Source organism: Bombina bombina, chromosome 7 (assembly GCF_027579735.1).
Source record: "Bombina bombina isolate aBomBom1 chromosome 7, aBomBom1.pri, whole genome shotgun sequence".
Lineage (NCBI taxonomy): Eukaryota > Metazoa > Chordata > Amphibia > Anura > Bombinatoridae > Bombina > Bombina bombina.
The window spans coordinates 562,700,091-562,717,208 of NC_069505.1; the positions used below are offsets into that span (position 1 = coordinate 562,700,091).

The following is a 17,118-nucleotide window of genomic DNA, read 5'->3' on the forward strand; positions in this document are numbered from 1 at the left end:
CTAGAATCAGTACAAACAGGAAAAAGACTGCACAACGGGTCCGGATAAACAAAAACGGGTTTATTACAGCAATAAAACCATGACAGACATAGACAGGTAGGTAGTCTGATGCGTTTTGCACCCCCTAGTGGCGCTTAATCATGGAGTTTATGGTTAAGCACCACTAGGGGGCGCGAAACGTGTCAGACTACCTACCTGTCTATGTCTCATGGTTTTATTGCTGTAATAAACATGTTTTTGTTTATCCAGACCCGTTGTGCAGCCTTCTTCTTGTTTTTAGCTGACATCATGTCTCAGTAACCCATGTAATCTTCCATAAGAGAATTATCTCAGAGGTTTTCCAGGATTTTGATAAATATAATTGTATATGAGAGAAATCCAAAACATAGTGCGCTCCAACTCCCCCAAAAAAGGGGTCTATCCACAACGTGAGTAAAAGTTCAACACATTTATTAGATAGTTACAGGTAAAAACATAAGTCAATGGTGAAGTAAAAACAACACAGGTAAGTGTGGTTTTGTCAACGCAGACTAGTTTTGTGCACATGCCTTTACTCACGTTGTGGATAGACCCCTTTTTTGGGGGAGCTGGAGCGCACTATTTTTTGGATTTCTTTTGTATCTTTTTGTGTGTCGAGTGGACACACTTGTTGCAGCAACAACCGACCAGTATTTGGGAATCCATTACCCACTCTCCATTTTGCCGTTTATTCTAGACTGCAAGAGTGCGCTTTTTCTCTATAGACTTTGTTGGAGGCAGTGCTGTTGTATCTATAATTGTATATGTACTACAATTAAAGCAATTAAAAGATCCTTGGAAATACAGAGCAGTTCAGGGATATACACTTTGAATGCAATCTTGAGAATATTTACTTTATCTCTTGTGCGATAACCAACCACAGACCTGTGAGAAAACAAAATGTATGCTTAACTGATAAATTAATGTATTTTGTCGGAGTCCATGAGCAATTATACCTGTGATTTAAATTCTGTCCAATAGGAGGAGGCAAAGATAGCCAACAGACTTGGGGAAGATTTAACAAGTGCCGGGCGGACATGATTCACTGTAACAAATCATGACCACCCGACATTGCTAAATGCCGACAGCATACGCTGTTGACATTTAACATTGCTCAAGCATTTCTAGTGAAATGCTTGTGCAATGCTGCCCTCTGCTAACCAGCGCAGGGGGTGTCAATCATCACGATCGTAATGGATTGGGATGATTGCAGTCCGCAACCTAAAAGGTGGTTGAAAAGTAAGGTGCAGCGGTCTTACGGCCACTGCTTCTTAACTTACGTTTCTGGCAAGCCAAAAACAATGGGCATAAAAATCAGCATCCACTGCTTGTTAAATCTACCCCAAGAGCTTTTAATGTCTCCTACCTCTCTGATATCTCATTCTAATGCACTGGTTTTTAAACCTGCCCTCAAACCTCCCTAACAGGCTATATTTTAAGGATATCTGAACTAGATCACAGGTGAAACAGTTAGCTGATTAGTAAACATGGTTATTTTACCTACTCTTATTCAAGGTAATTCTGAAAACCTTACCTGTTGGGGAGGCCTTAAGAAAGGTTTGAAAACCAGTGTTCTAATGTATAACCCAGAAAAGGAGAAAAACAGAAAAGGACAAAGCAGGGTAAATGAAGTGAAATCTAAAACTGCTGCCAATGGAAAGTATAAATGTGGGCATGTCTCGTGGACTCTCACCACTATAAAAATATATATTTTTATCAGGTAAGTATACATTTTGTTTTCTTTCATAAGGTGGTGAGAGTCCATGAGCCATCACACTTAGGGGCCGATTTATTATCTGTCGGACGGACATGATCCGCTGTAGCTCGTGCGGAAACAGGTAGATTAAGGGCCCACGCTGTGGAGAACAAAAGAAAATGGGTGGAAAAATTAAAGGCAGGCACCTTATTTACCAGATACTGCACTCTGTAGGGCTTTCCTGACAAAAAATGTCACAAAAGAAGCAAAAATATTTAAAATGGTAAAATATTAAAGAAAGATTTAAAAATACCAGTTTGCTGCTTTAGAAAAGCTGTGCTGCAGAATCATCATTATCAAAAACCCAAGTGGAAACTAGTCTGGAAAATGAGTTTTGGGTAGAGATTACCAAGCTCAAAGTTAGTCTTATGATGAAGTTCTCTAACCTTGAACGGTAATGTGGACCTAAAAGATGAACAAAGTAAAAAGCCCTGACCCATGTCTATATTGTATAAAAGTCTCTCCTTAGAATTTTTTTGGGTTTAGACACAAATAAAGAACAACTACTGTATCTCTTGATTAATAGTTTCAGGGGATAAAACATTGGGTGAAAAATGCCTTATCTTGATGAAAAATAAGATATGGAAACCTTCAGTAAACAGCAGACAATCCGAAAACTCTTCTAGCAGAAGAAACCATAAAACTAATAGAGCTTGTAGAACTCATACAACTAAAGTAAGGTTCCAAACAGGAGAAATTAGTTTAAAAGGATATTAAACCCACTTTTTTTTCATGATTCAGGTAGAAAATACAAATTTTAAACAACATTCCAACTTACTTCTATTATATAATTTGCTTAGTTCTTTAAATATCCTTTGTTGAAGAAATAGCAATGCACATAGGTTAGCCAATCACAAGAGTCATCTATGTGCAGCAACTAATCAGCAGCTACTACGCCTATCTAGATATGCTTTTCAGCAAGGGATATCAAAAGAATGAAGCAAATTAGATAATAGAAGTAAACTGTAAAGTTGTTTAAAATGACATGCTCTTTTTAAATCATGAAAGAAAAAAATTGGGTTTCATGACCCTTTAACTACAGGTTGGATTCAAAGAAGTGTCAGAACAAAAGACTGCCTGCCAGAAAGTTCATTTATTTTCTTGAGTTATAAATGAGAAAGAGCTAAAATGTGTCTTTCGAAACCTGTTTAACAGAAACGTAAACCTTACTGTATTTTACACAAAGTAGAAAACAAAAAGTAACGGAGTACATCTGAAATAGATCTACATACAAAATTCTGAGAGTCCATGATGGACTTTTTTTTAAATTCAGATAGAGAATGTAATTTTAAACAATTTTCCAATTTACTTTTATCACCAATTTTGCTTTGTTCTCTTGGTATTCTTAGTTGAAAGCTAAACCTAGGAGGTTCATATGCTAATTTCTAAGCCTTTGAAGGCTGCCTCTTCTCTCAGGGCATTTTGACAGTTTTTCACCACTAGAGGGTGTTAGTTCATGTGTGTCATATAGATAAAACTGTGCTCACGCACGTGGAGTTCGGGTGAGCCAGCTCTGATTAGCTAAAATGGATGTCTGTCAAGAGAACTGAAATAAGGGGGCAGTTTGCAGAGGCTTAGATACAAGGTAATCACAGAGGTAAAAAGTGTATTTATATAACTGTGTTGGTTATGCAAAACTAGGGAATGGGTAATAAAGGGATTATCTATATTTTTAAACAATAACAATTCTGGTGTAGACTGTCCCTTTAATTCTGGCTTTTATACTGGTAAGAGGAATGAGTAAGCACATCTATAAATTGTGACTGAGGATCTCTGAATCATAGTTGATATATAAGGGATTCAGAGACATATCTGATTAAAGGGACAGTCTTGACAAAATTTAAATGCAGAGAGATGAATCACACCTTTGAATAGAAACATATTTTCAATATAAATTTATTGGCAAAAATGTTTCTAGTAAAAGTTATCACTGTTTTAGTGTTAACATTTGTGTCTGCCCGTGCACATGAAGCATAGCTAGATATTCCCAGTGCACCAGCATTTTAAATACTGCAGCTGTTCAGAGCACCAGTGGGGTTTGTATCATGTCAGCAATTAACAAATTGAGTCATTACCAGATGGTACAAGCACCTTAGGCTGTCTGAGTAAGTGCCTCATTTAAAATGCTGGTGCACTGTGAATACATGTATATTGCAAAACTGAAATGCATCCATGTGGATTCCAATTGTGGCTGGAATGTTCCTTTAAGGGTCTGATCTGATCATAATTCTGGCATAGAAGGGTGCAAGGGGCATGCATTTGCTCTTTGTTATGATGTGAGCATAAACGTGCAATAGGGTTGCAGAGGACATGTGTCCTGTGTCTGAACTTAAAGGTTGCATAAAGTGTATAAGGGGCATTCAGGGGGCCTGGATTGTGATATGGCATATAGATAGGGTTTCCAGGTGTCCAGTATTTAACCGGACAGTCCAGTATTTTAACAGGCTATCCAGTAAAATCTATATAAAAATACTGGATATTTAAATATCCAGTATTTGTAAAGTTCCCTAAGTGGGTCTCTTACAATTATGGCCAGAATAGTAACACTGTACATTTTTTATTATGTGTTACACACAGCCATGGGGATGTTAAATTAAAGGCTGTGTGTGCTCATGTGTTTCTGGCAACCAAGGGGATACAATGACTGCTCAGTTGTGAAAAATATAGATGGTGGGATCAAGGATGAGGCCTAAGGTTGAGCTTTTAGGGGGGACATTGTGTTACCACCTGTTCCCAGTTATCTATAGGTTGTCTGGTATTTTTATGGATCTGGCAACCATACATACAGCAGAAAGAATTGGATGTGCTTCAGGAGGGGGGTATTGATCAGTGGGGGATCTTGTCACAGATTTTACCTTATGGATGAGTAAGTTTCATTTACACCTCTGAACTTACTCACTTATGATCGAATCAGCTGATTTTTTGATTGTATGCAAGGTCAGGACATGCGACCTGCGAATCTCTAGAAGGAAAGTAGGAAAAGATAAAAGATAATTAAACGGACAGTCTAGTCAAAATTAAACTTTCATGATTCAGATAGGGCATGCAATTTTAAACAACTTTCCAATTTACTTTTATCATCAAATTTACGTTGTTCTCTTGGTATTCGGCTCATATGCTAATTTCTATGCCCTTAAAGGCCACCTCTTATCTCAATGCAGTTTGACAGTTTTTCACAGTTAGACAGTGCTACTTCATGTGTGTCATATAGATAGCACTGTGCTCACCCCGTGGAGTTATTTATGAGTTAGCACTGATTGGCTAAAATGCAAGTCTGTCAAAAAACTGAAATAAGGAGGCAGTCTGCAGAGGCTTAGGAACAAGGTCACAGAGTACATCTGAACTAGGTCCGCATACAAAATTCTGAGAGTCTATGATGGATCAAACAGAATTACTAATGAGCGCTCCTGCTTAATTCTGGCTATTAATCTGGGAAGAAGAACAATTGGGGAAAATAAGCTTAATGAAAGTACAATGGAACCACTAGACATCTATAAATTGTGCCTGAGGATCTCTGGATTATAACTGATATATAAGGGATTCAGAGACATATCTGATTAAAGGGAGATTCTGGTCAAAATTTAAATGCACATAGAAGAATTACATCATTGAATAGAAACATATTTTCAATATAAATATATTAGCAAAAATGCTTCTAGTAAACGTTATCACTGTTTTAGTGTTAACATTTATGGCTGCAAGTGCACACGAAGCATAGCTAGATATTCTCAGTGCACCAGCATTTTAAATACTGTAGCTGTTCAGAGCACCAGTGAGGTTTGTATCATATCAGCAATTAACAAATTGAGTCATTACCAGATGGTATAAGCACCTTAAGCTCTCTGAGCAAGTGCTGTGTTTAAAATGCTGGTGCACGGTGCATACTTAAATACACTTTCTAACAGCTATAGCTTTTATTAGAAGCATTTTTGCTAATACATGTATATTGCAAAACTGAAATGCATCCATGTGGATTCCAATTGTGGCTGGAATGTTCCTTTAAGGGTCTGATCTGATCATAAATTTGGCATAGCAGGGTGCAAGGGGCATGCATTTGCTCTTTACTATGATGTGTGCATCTGAACTTAAAGGCTGCATAAATGGTATAAGGGGCATACATGTCTTTGTATTGTGACATGGCATATAGATAGGGTTTCCAGGTGTCCAGTATTTAACAGGACAATCTAGTATTTTAACAGGCTCTCCAGTAAAATCCATATAAAAATACTGGATGTGCTTCAGGAGAGGGATACTGATCAGTGGGGGATCCTGTCACAGATTTTACCTTGTGGATCAGTAGGTTTTATTTACACCTCTGAACTTACTATCTATGATCGATTCAACTGAAGGAGGTTTGGATTCTTTGGCCTCTATGTATCAAGCCGTCGACTTTCTTGCATTCAACGGCAGCACCAATACGCTCGCCTAAGTTCGCCTAACATCGCCGCCGCAGACCTGAATACGTTCTCCAAAATTTTAAAAAAGCTGTCAAAAAGCCGCGCACCAAGTACGGAGCGATGAGCAGTGGACTATTGTTAACTAACAGTCATCGATCTCGCTGCTCTTCGGCTTTTTTACAGCTTTTTTGGTACCCTGTCACTAAACACCGCCACTATACTATACTGTTTACCCCCTATACCGCAGCTCCCGGAGCCCACCGCAACTAAATAAAATGTTTAACCCCTAAACTGCCGCTCCCGGAGCCCACCAAAAGTATAATAAATGTATTAACCCCTAAACCGCCGCTCACGGAGCCCACCGCCACCTATATTATACATATTAACCCCTAATCTTCTGCCCCCTATACCGCCGCCACCTACATAAAGTTATTAACCCCTATCCTGCCGCTCCCGGAACCTGCCGCAACTAAATAAAGGGTTTAACCCCTAAACCGCCGCTACTGGACCCTGCCGCCACCTACATTATATTTATTAACCCCTAATCTGCCCCCCTACACCACCGCCACCTACATTATATTTATTAAACCCTAATCTGCCCCCTACACCGCCGCCACCTACATTATATTTATTAACCCCTAATCTGCCCCCCCACACCGCCGCCACTATATTAAATGTATTAACCCCTAAACCTAAGTCTAACACTAACCCTAACACCCCATAACTTAAATATAATTTAAATAAATCGAAATAAATTATTACTATCATTAAATAAATTATTCCTATTTAAAACTAAATACTTACCTATAAAATAAACCCTAAGATACTAATAGTTATATTGTAGCTATCTTAGGATTTATTTTTATTTTACAGGCAAGTTTGTATTTATTTTAACTAGGTACAATAGTTATTAAATAGTTATTAACTATTTAATAGCTACCTAGTTAAAATAAATACAAAAGTACCTGTAAAATAAAACCTAACCTAAGTTACAATTACAACTAACACTACACTATAATTAAATTAATTACCTACATTAACTACAATTAAATAACATTAAATAAAATTATCTAAAGTACGAAAAAAAACCCCCACTAAATTACAGAAAATAATAAAATAATTACAAGTTTTTTTAAACTAATTACACCTCATCTAATCCCCCTAATAAAATAAAAAAGCCCCCAAAATAATAAAAAGCCCTACCCTATACTAAATTACGAATAGCCCTTAAAAGGGCCTCTTGCGGGGAATTGCCCCAAAGTAATCAGCTCTTTTACCTGTAAAAAAAAGTACAATCCCCCCCTACCAACATTAAAACCCACCACCCACACACCAAAGCCTACTCTAAAACCCACCCAATCCTCCCTTAAAAAAACCTAACACTAACCCCTTGAAGATCACCCTACCTTGAGACGTCTTCACCCAACCGGGCCGAAGTCCTCCATGAAGCCGGCAGAAGTGGTCCTCCAGACGGGCAGAAGTCTTCATCCAAGCCGGCCAGAAGAGGTCCTCCAGACGGGCAAAAGTCTTCATCCAGGCGGCATCTTCTATCTTCATCCATCCGGCACGGAGCGGCTCCATCTTCAAGACATCCGACGCGGAGCATCCTCTTCTAACGACATCCGAAGACTGAATGAATGGTCCTTTAAATGACGTCATCCAAGATGGCGTCCCTTGAATTCCGATTGGCTCATAGAATTCTATCAGCCAATCGGAATTAAGGAAGGAAATATCCTATTGGCTGATGCAATCAGCCAATAGGATTGAACTTAAATCCTATTGGTTGATTCCCTCAGCCAATAGGATTTTTCCTACCTTGATTCCGATTGGCTGATAGAATTCTATCAGCCAATCTGAATTCAAGGGACGCCATCTTGGATGAAGTAATTTAAATGACCACTCATTCAGTCGTCGGATGTCGTTAGAAGAGGATGCTCCGCGTCGGATGTCTTGAAGATGGATCCGCTCCACGCCGGATGGATAAAGATAGAAGATGCCGCCTGGATGAAGACTCCTGCCCTTCTGGAGGACCACTTTTGCCGGCTTCGTGGAGGACTTCGGCCCGGTTGGGTGAAGACGCAAGGTAGGGTGATCTTCAAGGGGTTAGTGTTAGGTTTTTTTAAGGGGGTATTTGGTGGGTTTTAGAGTAGGGTTGGGTATGTGGGTGGTGGGTTTTAATGTTGGGGGGGTATTGTACTTTTTTTTACAGGTAATAGAGCTGATTACTTTGGGGCAATGCCCCGCAAAAGGCCCTTTTAAGGGCTATTCGTAATTTAGTTTAGGGTAGGGCTTTTTATTATTTTGGGGGGCTTTTTTATTTTATTAGGGGGATTAGATTAGGTGTAATTAGTTTACATTTTTTTTAATTATTTTATTATTTTTTGTAATTTAGTGTTTGGTTTTTTTGTACTTTAGATAATTGTTTTTAATTGTATTTAATTGTATTTAGTTTAGGGAATTTATTTAATTATAGTGTAGTTAGGTGTTATTGTAACTTAGGTTAGGTTTTATTTTACATTTAAATTTGTATTTATTTTAACTAGGAAGTTATTAAATAGTTAATAACTATTTAATAACTATTGTACCTAGTTAAAATAAATACAAAGTTGCCTGTAAAATAAAAATAAATCCTAAGCTAGCTAACATGTAACTATTAGTTATATTGTAGCTATCTTAGGGTTTATTTTACAGGTAAGTATTTAGTTTTAAATAGCAATAATTTATTTAATGACAGTAATTTTATTTAGATATATTTAAATGATATTTACGTTAGTGGGTGTTAGGGTTAGGGTTAGACTTAGGTTTAGGGGTTAATAAATTTAATATAGTGGCAGCAACAATGGGGGCGGCAGATTTGGGGTTAATAAATGTAGGTAGGTGGCGGCGGTGTAGGGGGCGGCATATTTGGGGTTAAACACTTTATTAGAGTTGTGGTGGTATGGGGGGGCATATTAGGGGTTAATAAGTATAATGTAGGTGATGGTGGGCTCCGGGAGCGGCGGTTTAGGGGTTAAACACTTTATTTAGTGGCGGCGGTGTGGGGGGGCAGATTAGGGGTGTTTAGACTCGGGGTACATGTTAGGGTGTTAGGTGTAGACATTTCCCATAGAAATCAATAGGATATCAGGCAGCAGCGAACATAAGCTTTCGCTGCTTTCAGACTCCCATTGATTCCTATGGTATCCGCCGCCTCTAGGGCGGCGGATTGAAAACCAGGTACGCTGGGCCGGAAAAGTGCCGAGCGTACCTGGTAGGAATTTGATAACTTCCAAAAGTAGTCAGATAGTGCCAAACTTGCGTTTGGAACATCTGTAGTGATGTAAGCATCGATCTGTGTCAGACTGAGTCCGGCGGATCGTATGTTATGTCACCAAATTCTACTTTTGCTGGTCTGTAGGGTTTGATAACTAAGGCGAATCAGGCTTGCCACAAATACGCTGCAAAATTCCAGCATATTTGCGGTTGACAGCTTGATAAATAGAGGCCTTTGTTTGCATGCAAGATCAGGTCATACCTGTTAATTACTAGAAGGAAAGTAAGAACAGATAAAAGATAATTAAAGGAACAGACTAGTAAAAATTAAACATTCATGATTCAGATAGGTGATGCAATTTTAAACAACTTTCCAATCTACTTTTATCATCAAATTTGCTTTGTTCTCTTGGTATTCTTTGTTGAAAGCTAAACGTAGGCTCGTATGCTCTGATTTGATAAAGCCCACGGGTGAAACATGTCAGGGGGAGTGGGAGGAGGAGTTTTTCTTTTTAACTAGCAATTAGTGCTATAATGATGCTGTAACATTGCTCTACTATACTTACGCATTATGCATGTGGTTATGGCAGACTAATTGTGTCGCCTGTAATTGAAGTAAGACGCAGATTTATTTAGGATTGCCTGGATGGGATTCCTGGTAAATATTTATATTTACCTAAGAGGAGCAACCCTCAAATATCCTAAGAACTCGCTATATATGCATCAAAAATTATACTAAATAGCCCTCCTACTTCAATTTAGATTTCCTACTCTAGTATTTAGATTGTACTATAAATTTGTTTCAGTACTATATTATGAGACATCTGCTGAGAATCAGCAATACTGATGTGCACAACATATCTCACTTATACTGAAGTGAGAGGCTGACTGGAATATCAATCTTGCAATAGTGTATATATCACAATTGTTTCAGTATAGTGTTGTCTTCACATCTGATACATTTCATTTTATTTCTCTAACAAAGTGAGAAAATAGTGACAAATAACAAGAGATATATGTCTGGTTTGTCCAATCACTTTTTGAAATAACCTCTTATGAATTGAAAAATATATTTTGGATAAAAACGGAGTGTATCCGTCAATTTGTAACTTCCAAGATTTCCCACAATTGTTTTATTATAGCGTAACCCCGCATTTGGCTCTCTTTACTTTATACAGTGTAAATAATAGCAATTTACAATCAGAGATATTTGTAAAGTCTGTGAAATCACTCTCACATTAACCTCTTATGATCCGAAAGATATTGTGGCCTAACAATGGAGTGTATCTATCACAATCTGTGACTTACTTTACAGTACTAACATTATAGTACTTATCACATTAACCCTATATGACTAGGGATCTATAATACTTTACTGCACTCGGGGAATAGTAGCCATACATTTTATTCAACTACTGCATCGTTGCAACTCCATTGTGTTTCTATGTGTGAAATTTTATTTTTTTATATATTAAAATTTAAGTTTTACCCCTTCTTTCGGGGAATGATATTCTTTTCCGTCAACTTTGTAATTTGAATCCAGTGTTGTTGAGTGCTAAATATGTACACACTTTACTGGGTTCTCGCTAAGGCTCATATGCTCATTTCTAAGCCTTTGAAGGCCGCCTCTTATCTCAGTGCATTTTGACAGTTTTTTTTACAGTTAGACACTGAAAGTTCATGTTTGTCATATAGATAACACTGTGCCCACTCCCATGGAGTTATTTATGAGTCAGCACCGATTGACTAAAATGCAAGTCTGTCAAAAGAACTGAAATAAGTTTGCAGAGGCTTAGATATATAGGTAATATAAGTAAATTGAAAGCTGTTTAACCCCTTAATGACAACTGACGTACCAGGTACGTCATGCATTAACAAGCAGTTAATGACAATGGACGTACCTGGTACGTCAGTTGTCTAACAGAGTGCTGGAAGTGATCACAATCACTTCCAGCAGCTCTGAGGGTATTGCAGTGATGCCTCGATATGGAGGCATCCTGCAATACCCCTTTACAAGACTCCGATGCAGAGAGAGCCACTCTGTGGCCCTCTCTGCACCGGTAGTGATGGTGCCGATGGTGCCTTTGGGAGGTGGGAGGAGGGAGCGTGTGCACGCGCGTGCACGATGCGCGCACACGTGCATGGGTGTGCGTGTGCACGTGGGCACGCGTGTGCACGTGGGCGCGCGTGCACGTGCACATGCGCACATTAGCCACACTGACACCAATGAAAAATGAAGGGGAAATTTTTTTTTTTTTTTACATTTAAAAGGATCTGGGAGGGGGAGGGGGTGGGGGGTATTGTGGGGGGCTGCTACACTACAGAAATAATTAAACATACAGATAAAAGTTAAAAATAAAATTAAAATAGTTTGGTTTGTGGGGTCAAACTGGGTACTGGCAGAAAGCTGCCAGTACCCAAGATGGCGGTAATTAGGTAGGGGAGAGGGTTAGAGAGCTGGAGGGGGGGGGATCAGGGAGGTTGGTGCTAAGGCAGGGGTCCATCACAAAAAAAAAAAAAAAAACTCTTTTATTTAGTACTGGCAGACTTTCTGCCAGTACTTAAGATGGCGGTAACAATTGTGGGGTGGGGGAGGGAAGAGAGCTGTTTGGGAGGGATCAGGGGGTGGGATGTGTCAGGTGGGAGGCTGATCTCTAAAATTAACCCTGCAAGCTCCCTACAAGCTACCTAATTTAACCCCTTCACTGCTGGGCATAATTCACGTGTGGTGCGCAGCAGCATTTAGCGGCCTTCTAATTACCAAAAAGCAACGCCAAAGCCATATAAATCTGCTATTTCTGAACAAAGGGGATCCCAGAGAAGCTTTTACAACAATTTCTGCCATAATAGCATAAGCTGTTTGTAAATAATTTCAGTGAGAAACCTAAAATTGTGAAAAAAGTTTTTTTTTTTATTTGCTCGCATTTGGCGGTGAAATGGTGGAATAAAATATACCAAAATGGGCCTAGATCAATACTTGGGGTTGTCTACTACACTACACTAAAGCTAAAATTAACCCTACAAGCTCCCTACAAGCTCCCAAATTAACCCCTTCACTCCTGGGCATAAAACATGTGTGGTGCGCAGAGGCATTTAGCGGCCTTCTAATTACCAAAAAGCAACCACAAAGCCATATAAGTCTGTTATTTCTGAAAAAGGGGATCCCAGAGAAGCATTTACAACCATTTGTGCCATAATTGCAGAAGCTGTTTGTAAATAATTTCAGTGGGAAACCTAAAGTTTGTGACAAAATTTGTGAAAAAGTGAACTTTTTTTTTTTTATCGCATTTGGCGGTGAAATGGTGGCATGAAATATACCAAAATGGGCCTAGATCAATACTTTGGGATGTCTTCTAAAACAAAATATATACATGTCAAGGGATATTCAGGTATTCCTGACAGATATCAGGGTTCCAAAGTAACTAGCGCTAATTTTGAAAAAAAGTGGTTTGGAAATAGCAAAGTGCTACTTGTATTTATTGCCCCATAAATTGCAAAAAAAAAGCAAAGAACTTGTAAACATTGGGTATTTCTAAACTCAGGACAAAATTTATAAGCTATTTAGCATGGGTGTTTTTTGGTGATTGTAGATGTGTAACAGATTTTGGGGGTCAAAGTTAGAAAAAGTGTGTTTTTTTCCATTTTTTCCTCATATTTTATCATTTTTTTTTAGTAAATTATAAGATATGATGAAAATAATGGTATCTTTAGAAAGTCCATTTAATGACGAGAAAAACAGTAAATAATATGTGTGGGTACAGTAAACGAGTAAGAGGAAAATTACAGCTAAACACAAACACTGCAGAAATGTAAAAATAGCCATTGTCATTAAGGGTAAGAAAATTGAAAAATGGTCCGGTCATTAAGGGGTTAAAATTGTATGCTCGCTCTGAATCATAAAAGAAAAACTTAAGGTTTCATGACCCTTTTAAAAAGTTTCTTTCATTGTTCCGACAGAGCAAGCGATTTGAAACAACTTTATAATGTACTTCTATTATCTAATTTGCTTCGTTCTCTTGGTATCCTTAGTTTAAAAGTATAGCTAGGTGCAGAAATGCATTACTGGAATTTAGCTGCTGATTGGTGACTGCACACAAGTGCCTCTTTTCATTGATTTACCAGATGTATTCAACTAGCTCCCAGTAGTGCATATCTGCTCCTTCAACAAAGGATACCAAGAGAATGAAGCACATTTGATAATATAAGTAAATAGGAAAGTTGTTTAAAGTCACATACTGTATCTGAAACATAAAATAAATTTGGTTTTATAACATGTGGTTTACAAGTACTAACACAGGAAGACACCACAGCGCTTTAGGTGCAGTCCTCATTGGCTGTGCTGGCTGCAGTCTAAAATATGAAAAAGGACAATCTGGGGGCAGCCATGGGAGCTTTAAAATACTGACTTGCTAAGGTACATAATTAATAATCAAGGCACCACACAATATCACTTTTACTTATGCATTTCAAGGCACAGTAAACCGTTTTGACCAAAAAAAAATATGGTTTACTGTCCCTTTAAACTAAAAATATTCTATCAAGTCCTAAATTATGCCTATGTCCCAGTGAGCTCTTTTTATTCTTAACACTTACCAATTAAAAGCGATTCCTTGGTCTTTTGATAAAATTCTTGTAAGCTCATCCTGAAATTCTAAATAGGAACAAAAAAGATAGATAAATAACTCATTATTTATTATATCAAACACAAAATCTTACCATTTTATGTTTAACAGCATAATTTCAATTGTAACTGGCTAGAAAAACACTGATGGATATTACCAAGTAAAGGTATTCTTACTGGAGTTATATTTTATGAACTTTACTAACCAAAGTGTCTTGTCTTGTGTTTGTGAATGGTGATGAATGAGTTTATGTGCATTAAATATGTAGCCAGGCCCCACAGTTTCTAGGAGGGTCGCCTGAGTAAAATTTGGACTGAAAAAGACGTGGGGGTCAATTTACTAAGTGCCGGAGGGACATGATTTGCTGTAGCGAATCATATATGCCCGAAAGCGCTAGTCAAAATTAAACTCTCATTATTCAGATATAGCAGCAATTTTAAGCAACTTTCTAATTTACTCCTATTATGATTTTTTTATTTGTTCTCTTGATATCTTTTTTTGAAAACGAAAGAACGTAAGTATAGGAGCCGACTAGGGTTGCCACCCGCCCCGGTTTCACCGGGACAGTCCCGGTCTGAGGCTCTGTGTCCCGTGTCCCGGAACTAGCCTCAAATGCCCCGGGCTAAACGCTCCCCTGGCGCAGAAAGCTGCAGTGAGCAGAGTGACTTTAAAAAAACTTTAGCTGGCCAGAGGAGCGCTTAGCCTGGGGTGACAAAAACGGGTAGGTGGAGTCTGCTTCCTGCAGGAGAGACGTTGATTAGTGTGGGACAGTGGGAGGGGGGAAGTCAGAGGATCGAGGAGGGGACTTGGAGTCTCATTCATCACATTCGGCTGCAGGTGTTAGAAGTGCGGTGGCTGCGCAGCGGGCTGTCTGCCTGCTGAAACATGGCCAGACCACGACCTCCATCGACTGTAGGTCCACTGCAGCAGCAGTCTTCCTGGAGCCCTTGCCCCGGCCGGCCCTAAGCCAACAAGAGCAGTGCAGCCAGTCACAGAGAAACTGTGAGTAATACTTGGCTGTGTCTGCTGTTTTTTTCTAACTGATATGGTCCTTTTTTTTGTGGGGGCTTATGTGTAAATATTATATTATATTATATTATATATATATATATATATATATATATATATATATATATATATATATATATAAAAAATAAATATATATATATATATATATAAAAATATATATATATATAAATAAAATATATATATATATATATAAATAAAATATATATAAATATATATATATATATATATATATATATATATATATATATATATATATATATAAAATATATATATATATATAAATAAAAAAAAAAAAAAATATATATATATATATAATATATATATATATATATATATATATATATATGTGTATATATATTTTATATAATAAAAATTAATTTCATAACGAATTTGAGGCCGCGAGAAGCCACGCCCCAAGCCATGCCCCAAGCCACACCCTCTCCACGCCCACTTAAAAAGTGTCCAGGAATTTTCTGGACAAAAGGTGGCAACCCTAGAGCCGACCCATGTTTGGTTCAGGACCCAGGTAGCACTTTTTGATTGGTTTCTACATGTAGCCACCAATCAAGCAAGTGCTACCCAGGTTCTGAACCAAAAATGGTTCTTCAACTTCTAAGTTAACATTCAAATAAAGATACCAAGAGAACAAAGACAAATTAGTAATAGGAGTAAATTAGAAAGTTGCTTACAATTGCATGCTCTATCTGAATCATGAAAGTTTAATTTTTACTAGACTTTTCCTTTAATACTGCTTGGTGCTAGGGTGTTTAGCTGTTTGTGCAAGGTGTGGTTCTGCATTCTAACTTATCTTAGTAAAATTTAGTCAGTGCGTCTCTTATCAGTGTAAGTGGGGAAACAGACTGTTGCCTCAGTTAACCCCAACATGCCAGTTGTACAACTGACAAATATGGTTTTGGTCATTTTATAAAAAATACATCATGAACTGAACATGTGCTGGTCAGCCCTTAGGAGATAGAAATCCACTAATTGTCATTGGTTTGTAACTTATAAGCATATCTATGATTATATCTAGTGAATAAGGAATGCCCTCCCTCAGATTCTATAATAACCCTGTTATAGCACTTGTAATAAACTATATTATTCACCTTACAGCCTCCTGGTTTTTACAAGGTTACCTGAAAGACCCGCAATAGATTACAAGTGGAGCACAATCAATATTACATGGTGTTCTTGCACTTAAAGGAACAGTCTTCTTTTTTTTTTTTACATTTTTATTGTTTCAAAAAAAATAGATAATCCCTTTATTACCCATTACCTAATTCTGCATAACAAACATTGTGATGGTAATACAAGTATTACCTCTGTGATTATCTTGTATCTAAGCCTCTGCAGACTGCCCCCTTATCTCAGTGCTTTTGACAGACATGCAGTTTAGCCAATCAGTGCTGACTCCTAAATAACTCCACAGGAGTGAGCACAGTATTATCTATATGACACACATGAAGTAGTACTGTCTAACTGTGATAAACTGCCAAAATTCACTGAGATAAGAGGCGGTTTTCACCAGTTTAGAAATCAGTTTGAGCCTACCTAGGTTAAGCTTTCAAAAAGAATACCAAGAGAACAAAGCAAATTTGCTGCTAAAAGTAAATTGGAAAGTTGTTTAAATCGCATGCCCTATGTGAATCGTGAAAGTTTAATTTTGACTAAACTGTCCCTTTAAAGGGACAGTCTAGACCCAATACTTATTCTTTATAACTTATTGTTATATTAGTAGTGAATGGATAATACTCAGATTGGACAAAGGTAATCAGTGTAGTCCTCCAGGGATCAGTGCTGGGCCCAGTTCTTAGTAATATTTTTATAAATGACTTGGTGCTAGGATTAAATAGCGACATCTCTATTTTTGCAGATGAAACTAAATTAAGTAAGGTCATTAGGTCAGAGCAGGATGAACTTTTGTTACAAAGGGATCTGCAAAAATTAGAAGCATGGGCAGGTAAATGGAAAATGAGATTTAATACGGGAAAATGCAAGGTTCTACATTTTGGAAGTAATAATAAGCAGGCAATGTATTATTTAA

General features: G+C 37.8%; 1 protein-coding gene across 4 annotated transcripts in view; it reads right to left on the minus strand.

The window, feature by feature from the left end:
* LOC128667058 (major histocompatibility complex class I-related gene protein) overlaps positions 1–17,118 on the minus strand; it is a 202,350-nt gene that overhangs the window by 129,581 nt on the left and 55,651 nt on the right. For all 4 annotated transcript variants that reach the window (XM_053721942.1, XM_053721943.1, XM_053721940.1 and 1 more), the window contains exons 2-3: positions 14,017–14,074; positions 4,674–4,736 (exon numbers count right to left, since the gene is read on the minus strand). In XM_053721942.1, coding sequence (XP_053577917.1) covers positions 4,674–4,736; positions 14,017–14,065 — 112 coding nt within the window. In that variant the 5' untranslated portion in view covers positions 14,066–14,074. The remainder of the gene's footprint in view (positions 1–4,673; positions 4,737–14,016; positions 14,075–17,118) is intronic.